This window comes from Physcomitrium patens, chromosome 24 (assembly GCF_059467195.1).
Source record: "Physcomitrium patens ecotype Gransden chromosome 24, ASM5946719v1, whole genome shotgun sequence".
Taxonomy (NCBI): domain Eukaryota; kingdom Viridiplantae; phylum Streptophyta; class Bryopsida; order Funariales; family Funariaceae; genus Physcomitrium; species Physcomitrium patens.
In genome coordinates this window covers 9,827,157-9,841,547 of record NC_143433.1, presented here as the reverse complement: position 1 = coordinate 9,841,547, position 14,391 = coordinate 9,827,157, and the positions used below count along the sequence as shown (strand labels likewise).

The window sequence follows — 14,391 nt, the reverse complement described above, 5'->3', positions numbered from 1 at the left end:
ATCAAATCCTAAATCCTAGACTAATTCTAATCAAATCCTAAACAACTCTAAGAAAATTTTAAACAAAACTTAATCAATTATTATAGCTTTTTGAAACCTCAATGAATGTTAATTGAACCATAGATTTTAAATAAAATTTTATTTAAAATTCAATCAACAAGTAATTAATAAGCACACAAAATTTAAGAAGAATTGGATTTATCAATTGTAAGAAAAGCTTCCAAAACCTCTTGATTGTTTGTTGCTCTCCTTTTCCAACTTGAATATTGATCTTTCAACAAAGATTTCTCCTTATTAAACTATTCAATTACTTCAAAAATTGAATTACATGAAAGTAATCAAATCTAAATTGTTTTCTTAAATTTTTACTTCAATCAAACTAACAAATAATATTAGATCACAAAATCCCTTACTAATTCTAAATTTCAATTATCTAAGACCATAACCTACAAAAACTCTTATATTTTTTAATTTGACTATTAGATTCACCTCAAATATTTTACATACATTCACAATTTACAAAAAATACAATTACAAACTCTCAAATTTTTATTTGTAAATATGCTATGAAACTCATAAAATCCTCAAATTTATTAACTCATTTTTATTTTTCAAAATCTAATCCCTTTAAGTACATCATCAACTTTAAAAATCTTTCAAAACCTCAATATTAATCCAAATGACATGAAACCAAGTTTCAAATTTTTTTTTCATAAGTTTGCTCTCAAATATCACTCTTTAATTGATAAAAAAATCTTGGAGTTGCCATAGATGTGTAATTTTGTACTTTGGAATTTGATTTTGATTTAGATTCACAACCAATCCTCACTAAATATCACTTCTTCATAATTGAGATAATTTTTGCTTTAAAATATTATTAATTTTTTTATAGATTTCTATTATTATTTACTTATCTCATTTACTTTAATTTGAGGTATTAATTTTCCTAAAAAATAAATAGAAGTTCCTTCTACAAAAAATAGCATTAAGACTAAAATATTTACTACCTTCTTATCATTTATCTTTAATTTTTTAGTATTTTTTTTTATTAGGCTCTTTTATAATAACATCCATATTTTTATTTTCTACCATATAGTTGTATTATCACATGATATTGCTTATATTCAATATGTTGAAACCTCATTGTTCATCTAAAATCCAACAATCCTGCATGCATAATAACTATATGAAATTTAATGGCTTGGAATCCTTCATTGGCAACATAAAAGAAGGTAGAAAGTCAATTTTTTATAATGAAGTTGTCATAGAGAGTTGTTGGATACAAGCAATAAACTTAGAATTCTTCTTGATTATAGAAAATAAAACTTAAATACTTATGCAATCTTTAGCCAACATCCGCTCAATAATAGCAAGATGGTTCTTTAAAATTAAATCAAATATTAATGAAAGACCTCCTTTATATAAGGTCAACAAAGTTGTGGATAAATTTCAATAAACCTATGATATAAATTTTCAAGAAATATTTGCATCCATTGTATAATGAGAGTCAATGCATAATCACGACAATGGCTACATATCACAATTGGATAATTCAATATAAAGATATTATTATCATGTTTTTGAATGACAAACTCACAAAAGATGTCTATATGGTACAACTACACAAATGTGTCAAACTTCATAATGAAAAATCAGCCTATAAATTGAATTGCTTCTTTTTTGGCTTGAAGCAAATTCCAAGGGCTTGATACAATTGCATTAATATTGATTTGAGATCATGAGGTTTCTTTGAATAACAATAGATTCCAACATTTATTTCTATTAATATTATAATCTTATCAATATTATCATATTATACATAGACACCTTATATATCATAAGGTTGCATATAGAAAGAATACAATATCTCAAACATTAACTTATCAATGTCTAAAACATGACTAATCTATGATTTATGCAAAAAAAATTGGACATCTAATTCATACAAATCACTTACTATATACAATTTAATCAAACAAAATACATCATGTACCTCATTTTTTAGCATGATATAGTGGATATCCATCCCAAAGCTATTCTATTATGAAATATTATTAAACTTTGTAAAATTACTAGTACCAATTCTATAGATACTTGGATATATCAAAGACTTCTAAGAGAATTAAATTACTTAATCAAAATTAGATAGAATATTGGTTTTATAATCTCTATGCTAAATAGATATGTGCATTCATTTTAATAACTATATATATATATATATATATATATATATACATATATATATATATATATAATTTTTCCTTTATTATCTATGCAAATATCCTTCATTGGACTTATGATTCTCAAAAGGAGAGAAATATATAATGATATGATATTTTGACCAAAGTACAACAATGATCCAAACAAAACAATATCTATAGGAGCATATATATGCAAATTTGAAAACACTCTAGTCTCATGGTGTAGTAAAAAAATAAAATATGGTTTCTAGATCTTCATATAAATCTAAATACAATGAGTTGGCTAATATAACATATAAAGCCATACGGCTAAGAAGTCTAATACAAAAACTCAAATTTGAGAAACAAACTCTAACTACTATTTGATTTGATAACCAAAGTTTAATAAAGCTATCCAAGAATCAAATATTTTATGATAAGACCAAGCATTTTGAAAATGATTTATACTTCGTGAGGTAGAAGATTGAAGAAAAAATAATAAAAGTCAGCTTTATTTCAACTACCAAATAATTTGCAAATATTTCAATAAAGCCTTAGAAAAAGTAAATTTTGAAAGTAGAGCCTTCTACTACCTCTAATTGTCTATTACAAGTAGTAAATGAAAGAAAGAAGTTAGAATATTCAATACACTATGAGAATAAGAAGGTGTATTGGATGTTGGTGCTTTCTTAAGAAAAGACCTCATCATATGAATCTATCCATCAATTTACTACATAAGCACAAACTTAGTATTAAGATTAACACTTGAGGTGCAATATCACCTTGACTCTACATATGTTCAACTCTTTCTTGTTTTTCAATTGAATTTTTCATTTCCTCTAATCTTACTCAATGCTCTACACATTTTTACTATGAATTTTTTATGTGACTTTAATCTTGCATCCTTTCAAAAAGGTAGGGAAATAAATAAATAAAAATAAAAATAAACCTTCAACTTCTTCTTCTTCTTTTCTGCTTTTTTACAAAAAAATCGTATTAATAAATAAACAAACACTAAAGCTACAAAGTTTCTAAGTATAGGTTTGATTTCTATGGATATAATCATAAGCTTTGATTTCTATGGATGTAATCAAACAACCATTGAATTCACTCAATATGGTTTGGTAGATTGTTGATTTTGAAGGATCCAAAGGCATATTCTAAATATTTGGTGTAGCTCCACTAATTTCAATTGCTTTTCTACTCTGCCCAGTAAAATTATTTATTTGCACAAATTTTTCTCCTTGTCCTAAACAAAATTGCAAATCTGTGTAGAGTCACAGTCTTGCTACTTACAGACTCTCAAGGTTTATCTACTGTTTGTTGCATTCAATCCAAGAAAGCTCAGTAATTTTTCTAAGGATGTCTTGTCTGATGGGCTAGAAAAATTGATTGTCTGGTATTACAGGGATTTATAAGAATCAAGTAGAAAAAAAAGCATACTAAATATCTTAATTAATGAGGCGCTAGTTTGAACTTTATCACTTTGACTAGCAACAAATTGTTGTGCAACCTTGTAATTTATATTAAAAAAATCAGCATTGCCATTGAAGTAATGTGACATTTTGTGAGTCCACTTGAAGTCAAAATTTCTAGAAGAATTGTAAAAGTTTGACAACTGGTTTACACATTAAATCATATTTTTCTGGTATAATGTTTTTAAAGTCTATCATAAATTTTATATTTTAAGAAGAAGCCCATATTATTATGAATCCTAGTTATGATACACAATGTTGGTCATTTTTTTTTATTTATGGATTAAACAAATGTATAGTTGGGATATTTGATATATTGAAAAAATATATAAGAATAGCAAACAAATGCAGAAGTTGTCAATTAATTTTGGTAATATATCCATAAATTTGTATAATTTTTATCAATAAAATCTCTATAAACCAAAATCTATAAGTTAAAATAATTTTGATTATCCTAATTGATTGTTTGAATTTTTTCTATATTTGCCACATAAAAATACATACATACATATATATATATATATATATATATATATATTGTTTTGAGGTAGATTTTTTAGAAGTTGAATATTAGATTATTTTATAATGTAGTACAAATTTGACCTACTTAAAGATTAGATTGTCAGTTTAAAACTTTAGTTTAAATACATGAATAACTTAATAATGTCAGACTTTATATATCTCAATAGGTTTCAATTTCTATTTTTAAAATAATATTAGCTAATTTTTAAATATAAAAATTATGTGACTATTATTAAATATATATATTGATTTTTATAAATCAAAAGAAATAAAATAAACTAAAATAAATTATTAATGAATCAAAGAATCATTTAAAAATAATTTTAGATATATTTAATACAATTAATATCGCATGAATATAATTTATTTAATATAATATTTTATCATTATATACATTTTTTCTGTATTTTTTTATTATTATAAGAAAAATATACATTGATAATATTTTGTATCAAATACTACAAAATTGATTGTAATTCTTATTTAATATTTTTTATAAATACTTTATTAAAAATATATTTTTTAATTGAGTGATGTTTAATAATTCTATTTTCGTATATATTTTCTTTGAAAATTATTAATGATATTAAATATATTATTATTTTATTTTTAAATATAAAAATATATATATTTTTAAAATATATTTTAATTTCCTATGTAGTACTATATTCACATTAGTAATGTACATTCAAAGATGGCTCTTTTCTTTACATGTAGCATTTTTATATTAACTTAAGTAATAAATTATTGCTTTTAATAAAAATAAGTCTTTTATTTCATAGAATTGACTTAAAATGAAGGTAACTTATTAATTAAATTAGATAGTGTTTGTACAATAGATTTCTATTCACTTATATCTATCAATATTTAGCATAAACAAATAAATAAAAATTGTTTCATAAAAAAAAATACATTTATATATATATATATATATATATATATATATTATAAAATAATGTATAAGATTTTTAAAATATTAATAAACAAATAATGCATTGTATACGTAAATAAAGAGGGAGAAAAAAAATTACAATAATATCTTATAAAGTTTACACTTAAATATTTTCAAATATTTTTTTGTACAAGCAATCAAAATTACACACTTTTCATAAGTCACATCATAAACATAACAAACTCTCAACTTATTAAATTAAAATCTGAAGACCAAATATAATGAACCATTATAAAATAAACTATGAATTCTTTGATTCAAATAGATATCAATCAAATTTATTAGTAAATTCTAGATTGTAAATTGAAAATTTTAGGAGAAATTTCAAAACATATATTTGGTAAAAATGATACAAACATCCAAAAATAATAAAAATAAAAATAAAATACCATTTCAGTCCTTTTTCAAATTCAAAATTTGAATTTAATGATAACCAGCTCTGTGGAAGTACCTGCTCACCTTTCAAGGTAGTAATTTTGAAATTATGCTTTGAAGGTATGACTAAGGGCTATTTATTTATTTACTTAATTATGTATGTATGCGTGTACATTTCAAAGAAATTATTTCACAATTCCCTGTTGAAACGTTGAGTCCATTTTAATAGGGTATAATGGAGAGAACGTACAAGTCATGAAGATGTGCAAGTGCCTTTGTTTACTCCTGACATCCAGCATTTGAAGCTGCTCAAATGCAAAGTCTGTCAAATGGACAGCACACAACATTAAATTGAAGAGTGTCAGACTGCTGAGATATGCTCTCAATGGAAGGAATAAATTGATCAAAGTAGTTGAGTTTGTGTGTTTAAACTGCACAGTGCAGGGGTCACAGATTAGCACAATCTGCAAAAAAGCAAGATTCAAGTTAGTGTCAGTGTCATACCATTTGTTGTTTGGTTGACTGGATTCATCACAAAATCGGTGGTCCCAACAGAGAAAGCATGAAGTCACCGGAGTTCCAAAGCTTGAACCCACTTCCTGTGGCTGCATGTTTCCCTTTCAATGAGATTTTGATGATGAATCGATGGTCTTCACGGAAATATCGACAGGCAATTATCATTGCAACATTTGCTGTACCGAGGCTACCCCTGCATCATGGCTGGCGTAGCACGCACAATGACGAGACTATGACTTGTTTGTAGTTAGTGGTAAGCAACGTTACTCGTAGCAATTAGGGCATAATTAATAACGCCACAGCACATATCCACCTTAAATATGTGACTAGGGTGTCGAGGCTAGAATATTGTGGAGTGAACAAAAGCAGGTTATACCCTAATAGTGAGCCTTGGAACTCGGCTCATTTGAAAAAGCTTGAAGTGACTCATTTCCATGATGAAAATCCAATGCCAACATCTTCCTGCTGTTTACCAATATGTCAAAAGTGTTCTATATTAGCAGAGTTCTAAAACAAAGAAAATGGTTATCATACCATATCAGAGATTTCTGCTATTTTACCCATACTTCACCGGCAATGATGTCTAAACGAACAGATTTGACAATATACATGGTTTTTGCAGTCGTGAAATTTTAGTCTAGCAGCACATACTTTCACCCGTCTTTATTCAAAAATGCTGGATTGGAGAAGCAGCGTAATATTCGTTATGTCCATGCAAATGCTCGTCCTTCGAGATGCTCTGGATCACAATGAGAGTTCGCTCGTGCAAACACGTCGATAATGTTGCGAACTTATCAAACGCCTCGTTATTTCCTCCCCTCCCTGCAGCATGTTTAGCAACAGATATTCTTCTTCTGAAGGTGGAAGCCGGAGGTGGAGGGAGAAAGAAGTTCACGTACATGGTGTTAACCTCGCAACACATCAAATTTCCCAATGAACCAAAAGAGTTAATGTATGCCGATAAACTCTAATGATTTCAATTACAACCATCGAACTGTTCACATAAACAGCATACACCCGTTAGAAATTTGAACATCTAGTTACGAAATAATTCAGAACCACAGCTTATGTGCAAATTGCTATGGAAAGATAGCTACACAAACGATATGAAAGTAAAGAACAAAAAGATGCTCTGTACCCTCATGCCACCTTTCCCATGAGCAGCGCAATTAGTGGTAAGTAGGGCAAAACTATGACTTTAGGAACCACAGAATTCTAATCAAATGTTATTCAGAGGTGAGGCCAAAGAGACCACTTGTTTTAGCTATGTTTGAGGATCAATGATTGGAATGTAGGGGAACAACCGCCGGCTCCTCTTTGGGTAGACACAAACCAATCGCGCTGTGTCTATTCCGCTTTTTTCTTTCGACAGCACTCGTAACTGCATTAGATTTGTATCTTAGAAAGCAAGAAGAAAATGAAGACTGCAAAAATGTCAGGGAATCCACCGAAAACATGTGAGCAACATGGGCAGATGTAGTCACTGGGTGGGATAGTTACAACAATTACTGACGGACGGAACATGAGAAACCCTCGATCAAATCAGTCACATACCATACTCTCCTCTGCTGGATCGCCCCATTTTACATTACGGAGCACCTTGGAGGAATTTCGGCCTAGACAACCTTCTCTGTCCCAATAACATTGATGGACTTAGCTTGCTCATTTCCCACAGATCGCTGAGTAATCCTCCAGGAGTTTCCCGAATGCAGTGTTCGGTAACTCTGCTAAATTTACCGTGATCAAGCATTCGAGCTGAAGTTCAAGGAACCGAAAGACGAGCAAGAACAGCATTCAAAAAGGGATATCGCTTGGAAATCCCAGGAAACCTCAGCTCCGCAAATTCTCCATTCTCAGAGAGAGGCGCCACGAAGAGCCAGGACGCAAACTGAATGGCAATACTCATTGTCGGTCGAGACCCTGGTTGGGTTGAACGTGGCAGTTAGCTTGACACAATTACTTGAATTTCGCTGTTCGTCAGTGGCATGCAAACATCTGTTTCTGGTAACCTAACCCATGGTATCAGCGGCATGGCTAACAACGAACGGGTATGCATACGGATCACATGTCGGATCACATGTCGGATCACATGTCTGCACGCTCGTTGTTGCGAGAATGGAGTGTTGGTGTAGGTTTAGATTTACAGAGCTTGATGTAGCGTTTTTGTGAGAGATTCTTCAACTGATCAGCACAATGTAGGTACTACTCTGCTTCGATAATAAAGTCCACAGTGCGAGTCATTTGGAGGTCTAGTGGAGAAATCCTACCAAAACAAGATTGAAATCAATAATATATTCTCCAAGTTTTCTGAAGTATGGTCCAGAATTAGCTGGTATACGAACTACCTGGACCTAAGCAACTGCTTCATGTCAGATACGCCTGGCCTCACTGAAGGAAGTGCCTCACAAGTTGCTTCCAAAGTTTTGATGGGGTCGCTCAACCCAAATCTAGAGACCATTGAATGCGCAAGAGATGCGACGGGTGCTAAAACTGCTGTGATACCAGCCCGCGCACATAGAGAGAGGTGAACAGCGGACACTGGAAGTCAAATATGTGAGGGAAATGATGAATCCCAGAACCCTGGGTCTTTGTACAACGGTAGCCAACTGCTGAATGTAGTGACAACAAGAACCACGAGATCTCACTTCAGTCTTTACAACTGCCGATACAAAAAAATGCAATTTGCTCCCTACCTACAGATGGAGGAACTGCACGCTTAACAGTGCAGTATTTGAAGTCCAGCGAGTTTTGACCAAGGATGACAGGTTATCACACAGTAACCCTGCAATTAAACTACTAGCTCGTGGCAAGCCTGTCATATCCTACGAGCAAGAATCACCATCATCCAGGTATGGTGCAGTTAAAAGAGCTAACGAATGGGAGCAATAAGATTAGTGGGGCGATTTTCCTTCTGGATGAGGTGATGTGTCTAGCGAAATGACCTCTATAACAAAAGTTTGTAAGGCTAGGAACGGTGCCGCTGTGCTTAGTGTGATCACAAGCACTCAATGCTGGAATCCAACATCTAAACGAAATGTTTGGTAGGATATTCGGTCTGGTAGGCATTATAATCATAGTACAATCGTTCACCTTTCGGGATGTCCCGAATGGCGACAAGAATCGCTCGAGCCTCCCCGTCAATGTTGTAGCGGACGCATCGAACGTTCTGTTTCTTCCTTCCCTCCCTAAAAAAGCATTCAAAAGATCAGAAGTGACTACAAGGAAGAAAGTATCAAAGGATCTGCGATTGGTGAGATAAAAGAGGTATAGGAGTGAGACCATGATTTATATCTTATGGTTCAGGAAAAGTAGCTCGGTGTCGGCCGGCAAATCTATGGGAGAAAAAAGAAAATAGTGCACTTACGGTGAATGGTTATTGATTCCGGAGACAAATCGAGCTATGTTTCCACACCTATCTGGGCAGATCACAAGCTCCTTGGCAGGATCGTCGCTGAAGAGAAGACCCATTATGCTATTACCAGAATCATGTTCACGACAGCGCATGTAGTCAACCTCTCCAGTGTACTCCGCTATAATAGTCAAATCTTTTATATTTCCATCAGCCTCAACTACAAATCTGCAGCACATATACACAATTCGCATGTTGAAAACCTGGTCAGCCGATGATTATCAATGACAGGTTATATAAAAAGGACAGGAAATGAGGAGGAAGACTTAGTCCTTGGAAAGGATCAAAAAGTCCGGGATATTTCGTGGGCCTCAGAATCAGCCAACCACCCTGCTCTAACATTGTACCATTTGTTGAAGTCCAATTCCATAGGTATAGTAATAAAATGTCTAGATTCTTACCCTTGCCGAGAATCATGTGTGACCATCAAGGGTGGCCATTCACCATGGCTGCACATTTTCTTACATAAATCTAGGGTAGCCTTATCTTCTTTGGACATAACCTGCCAGCAGCGCCATGTAGTAACAATATCATTAATTTAATCTCAATTTCTCACACGGAAGACGCCCCTGTGGTAAGTGGCTGGTAATCAGAGGCAAATTAAGAGCAAAAGAAACTCGAACTGCCCATCGAGTTGCAACGAACTTTCGCTGATTGAACCTTTAAGTCAAGTGATACATTACCACATGTTGACCTGTTCGATGAAATTAAAATTGAAGGTGCTATATACATCTGACTCCGATTGACAAAAGAAGGGAAAAATTCCACTGTCTATTCTCATAACACAGAGAGACAAACAAATGCCAGAGATAAGCGAGAGGATAAAATGATAAAAGAGAGCACCTAGGTAGTGGGATGGTGTAGAGATTAACCAAGCTATATTACCTGCATACCACCCTTCTCGTTTTCAGCGCGGTTGGCAGATCGAGGAGCCAAACCATAACTCAATGAATCAGTGAATTCAACGCCTATGCTGGTGAGAGCCGTGGCCAAAGAAGCCATCTGCTCTAATCTACGCTGCGGTTCAGCACATGGAACATACGGTAGTAGTCGCCGGCTTTTCTTTTGCAGACACAAACTTCCTCCACTAGGTCTGCGCCTCTTCCTTGTCTCTACACACTTCAATTCTGCATTCATGAAATCACAGCCAATGTCTGAGCGTTATTAGGTGATTCAAGCGCACCCGAGAGAACTAAGCATTAAGAAGGGATTTAGGAAATACTCAACATGTCACTGAGTAGAGACGAGGGCTAGTTGTCATTAGGTGTTGCCGCGAAAACCGTGAAGTTAAGGTGAATGATAGTCCGAACATTTCCTATTGAGACTTTGATAGGACCCTTCAGAATAAGGACGAATACCATAGGAAAGAGATATCTATTAAGAGATGAAGAATAAGAAAAGAAGAAGAAGGAGAAAAGACAAAAAAAAAACAAAAACAAAAAAAAACAAAAAAAAAAAAAACAAAACAAAACAAAACAAAAGAGAAACTGATGTCATAGAGCACCTGCAGTGAAAGGGGATGGTTTCTGAATCCGGAAGAAATCCACAATCTTCTTCTGCACCTTAGGAAATTCTGCACTCACACCGCAAGAAGCATACATTAATCTCCATGAGCCACTTTCAAAGGAAAAGCACGACGGGGCTCATGATCGAAGGGCATTGCCAACATAAGAAAGCAAACCCATCGGGAAAGGTGAAAGAAACGTCATTTAACGAGTACTTAAGTACTATTATGTGACGCATAATAGTCTATCGCCTTCAGTCCACACAGGCTCACAAAAGACATAAAAAAGGCAAACACTCGAGTTGATTTAATTAAAGCGTGTGCCTTCAGAGCCAAACTAACATTGACTTCCTCTCGTGGGTTGGTCATACTCAACATAGCGACATGACAGAGAAAAACGTACGTATACCTTGCGTACTCTAAAGACCAGGTTAGAAGACATACCCTGCACATGCGAAGATTGTGAACACTTTGGGCAGAACCAATCATCAAGCGGAACAGTGGGAAGAATAGGACTCAGACAATACATGTGGTATCCTCTGTCACAACGGTCACACAGCAGCATTTCCTGTTCTCCATCACCGCGGGCACACTCCTCACACAGTGTATTGTCGTATTTATCCTTCTTCAGCCTCCCGAGTTTAGAGGTCACTTTCTTTGTAAGTCTCACGTTCTCCCTACCCTTCACTTTCTCTTGACCAGTAACCAACTGCCTGCTTGGTTTAGACTCCTTGACCTTGGGCACGCCGTTTGGAGCCTTCAGGGAGGCTTTGGGAGCATATAAGAGAGAATCAATAGACACCACCTTGCATGAGTCTCCCCTGCAGGGACTGAAACTCGTTCTTGATATGGTTCCGCAGGGACCAATCTTCTCAAAAGCAGGTAGACAGCAATTGTGCCATCCATTTCGGCATACGATCACTCTCTTCACCCTCTTCCCCCTACCGCATTCCTCGTCCTCCATTGGTGTATATCGAAGTACAGGTCGTCAATCCTCCAAACTAATTATCCGTAAATCATTGCTGGAGATCACAATGATCACTATTGCCGGTTACTGGGATTGTGCACCGACATCGAATAACTCATATTGGACAAAGTCTACGCATGGCCGTAAAAGCCTAATGCAGCTTCAGAGAGAGAAGCATATGACAGCCCAGCCTACAGCATGTTATGTCGTCAGCGACAGCAGTGGCGCGACATTTGTTCGCAGACTTTCTGGTTAAGGTTGATGAAGACTACGCGAGTGCAATAACCAATTCTTGACATCAACATCCGGATAACAGAGATCGATACAGGGAAATCGCCATGGGAAAGCCGAGAGCAGCTAGGATAAACAAAAGGTTGGAGATTTTGGACATTGACAAGGGAATAAAGGGAATGAACGGAGCGGACATCAAGAAGTGGAGATAGGTACTAACGGGGAAAAAGGGGCTTCAGTGAAAGGCTCCGAGGGTTACACTTAATAACCTCAGTACCTGCGTGGTGACAATGTCGAAGTAGTGGCATATGGCCACCACAACACAAGAATCACAACGGCTATGATGTGCGGTTCACTGCTATGGCAAGAAAGCTCAAATACATCTCCCCTCTCCCTCAAATGAAATACACAACTCCAACCAAACCAAGCAACATATTAGGCAACCCTCGCACGCTTCCAAAATACCCGTAACAGTCACTGCAGATGTTGATCTTTGGACAAGCAACCAACTAAGAAATTTCAATATCAATCAGTCCTCCATGATGAACAGTGCAAACACCACCCCAACGCACCCCTACTGGGGGCACCATGAAACCTTCAAACAACACAAATCCAACCTCCTCAGAATACACACGAACCACACACCCAACCTAAATTGATAGACAGCCAAAGAATCAAATGCCACCGGAAGACCAAGTAGGCACTTCTCCGACTGTCACCGGAATTCACAACAGGTTAAAAACTTGAACGGGAAACTTTCCAACACGAGTGCGCAATAGCATGTGAACACGACACCACAGGGTGGGCAAGGAATATGCATAAAAATATATATGTAAAGATAAATAAAATAAAAAGGGGCATGAAGCAAAACGAGGAGCTGAATGACACGAGATCAAAAGGCAGCAACCCAAAAGATGCGCGACGCGAAGGTGTGCAAGGAGAGGGAGGAGGACTGATTGACGCCGAGCGATGTGGTCTCCACAACACACTCTCGGTTACCTTCAGGCACTGCAATATTGGCCTAAAACTCAGGCTCCCAAGACAAGAAGACGTGGGTCAGCAATGTAAACAACATAGTATCGCGACCATGCCCCGCTCCCACAAAGTCCTCCCCATCGACAGCTTCCCCGCACCAGAAGAAAAACACTAAAAAAAAAAAAAAAAAAAAAAAAAAAAGAAACTAAAAAGAGAAAGAAAGAAACGTGAAACGACCATCGGTCGGTAAAGAGACGAGGGCACCCAGGTATCGGTCAGTGTCGGCCGACCGCTGGATGGAGTCCCATAGGAGGCGAGCACGCATGGCGCATCAGGGGGGGGGGGAGGGGCTTCAGAGTCCTACACGAGCGAGGGATGGTTGGTTCCCTTCCACCACGCAAGCCTGCAGGGAACACGCTATTTTGTTCACCAGCAAGCTCTCATGTGTTCTCTTTAACGTTCCCCCCAACGTTCATCTTGTAGATATAGTAAACGTCGAGCTGGAATCAATGATGCTACGGTTCCCTGAACCAACCAACTCACAGACTGCGATCACTGCTCAGACGTGACGTTTATCATGACGTTTTAAAAACTGGGGACAGTAATTGACGTTGGCAGAGAAATGACAGGAATCGTTTATGCCTTATTCTCAAATGTGGGGTTGTTCATCTTGACATGAAAAACTTCCCCACATTTTTCATAAGTTCAAGTCATGTGCACAGTCATTTTGCGTCTCATTTCTGCAACTCTTCCTCGTGTCAGTCCACTTTCAACAAACTTGCATGAAAAGACTGTGATGGATTGACCATGTCGTGTATAGTTTGTGATTTTATTTTTTACTTTCTCGAAAGCATCGGATCATTGAAACAGTTTTGTGCACAAGTCAACTACTTTCTCTCAGTCGTTCGTTTACGTGATCAAAAACAATCAGTTTGACTCAAACCCAGTCCATCCTTCAGAGGTTCATATATTCTGCGAGGTGATGCTAACTTAGCCTTGCTTTCTTGCTTCCTTGCTGACGTGGGAGAGTCAGCACCCTTTGCAATCCAATCACTTCGCCAAATTGTGAATAATGACGCCACTGTCGTGACGTAGTACTGTCAATAAGGGTGACTGACCTCTTTCGCAGAGAACCTTGGACTGCACACATAATGACAGCTGTTGAGTCGGCACTAACATTGTGGTTTTTACTGATGATATTCGACTTATTCATTTTTCCCCTTAATCTCTAGGTTATCTATCAGGCTCGGTGTTTTCGGGATTGCGTTTTCTTAAATCTAAGGTA

The 14,391-nt window shown here is 35.6% G+C and overlaps 1 protein-coding gene and 1 long non-coding RNA gene across 3 annotated transcripts; both read right to left on the bottom strand.

Moving 5' to 3' along the window:
- Window positions 1–5,443: 5,443 nt before the first annotated feature.
- On the bottom strand, window positions 5,444–6,813 carry LOC149986422 (uncharacterized). Of its 2 annotated transcripts, XR_016500688.1 has the most exons (5): window positions 6,672–6,813; window positions 6,397–6,485; window positions 6,009–6,109; window positions 5,755–5,826; window positions 5,444–5,580 (listed from the first exon to the last, which is right to left on the bottom strand). It is a non-coding gene; the product is annotated as an uncharacterized LOC149986422 (long non-coding RNA). The 2 variants fall into 2 exon arrangements; XR_016500687.1 differs by lacking the exons at window positions 5,444–5,580; window positions 5,755–5,826 and having other exon boundaries at window positions 6,086–6,224.
- A 1,484-nt stretch (window positions 6,814–8,297) lies between these two features.
- On the bottom strand, window positions 8,298–13,233 carry LOC112276717 (histone-lysine N-methyltransferase ATXR6). Its single transcript, XM_024508331.3, has 6 exons — window positions 11,378–13,233; window positions 10,934–11,002; window positions 10,315–10,556; window positions 9,831–9,931; window positions 9,385–9,597; window positions 8,298–9,205 (listed from the first exon to the last, which is right to left on the bottom strand). The coding sequence occupies exons 1-6, from the start codon at window positions 11,895–11,897 to the stop codon at window positions 9,046–9,048; spliced, it is 1,305 nt and encodes a 434-aa protein (XP_024364099.1). The 5' UTR covers window positions 11,898–13,233; the 3' UTR covers window positions 8,298–9,045.
- Window positions 13,234–14,391: the final 1,158 nt, after the last annotated feature.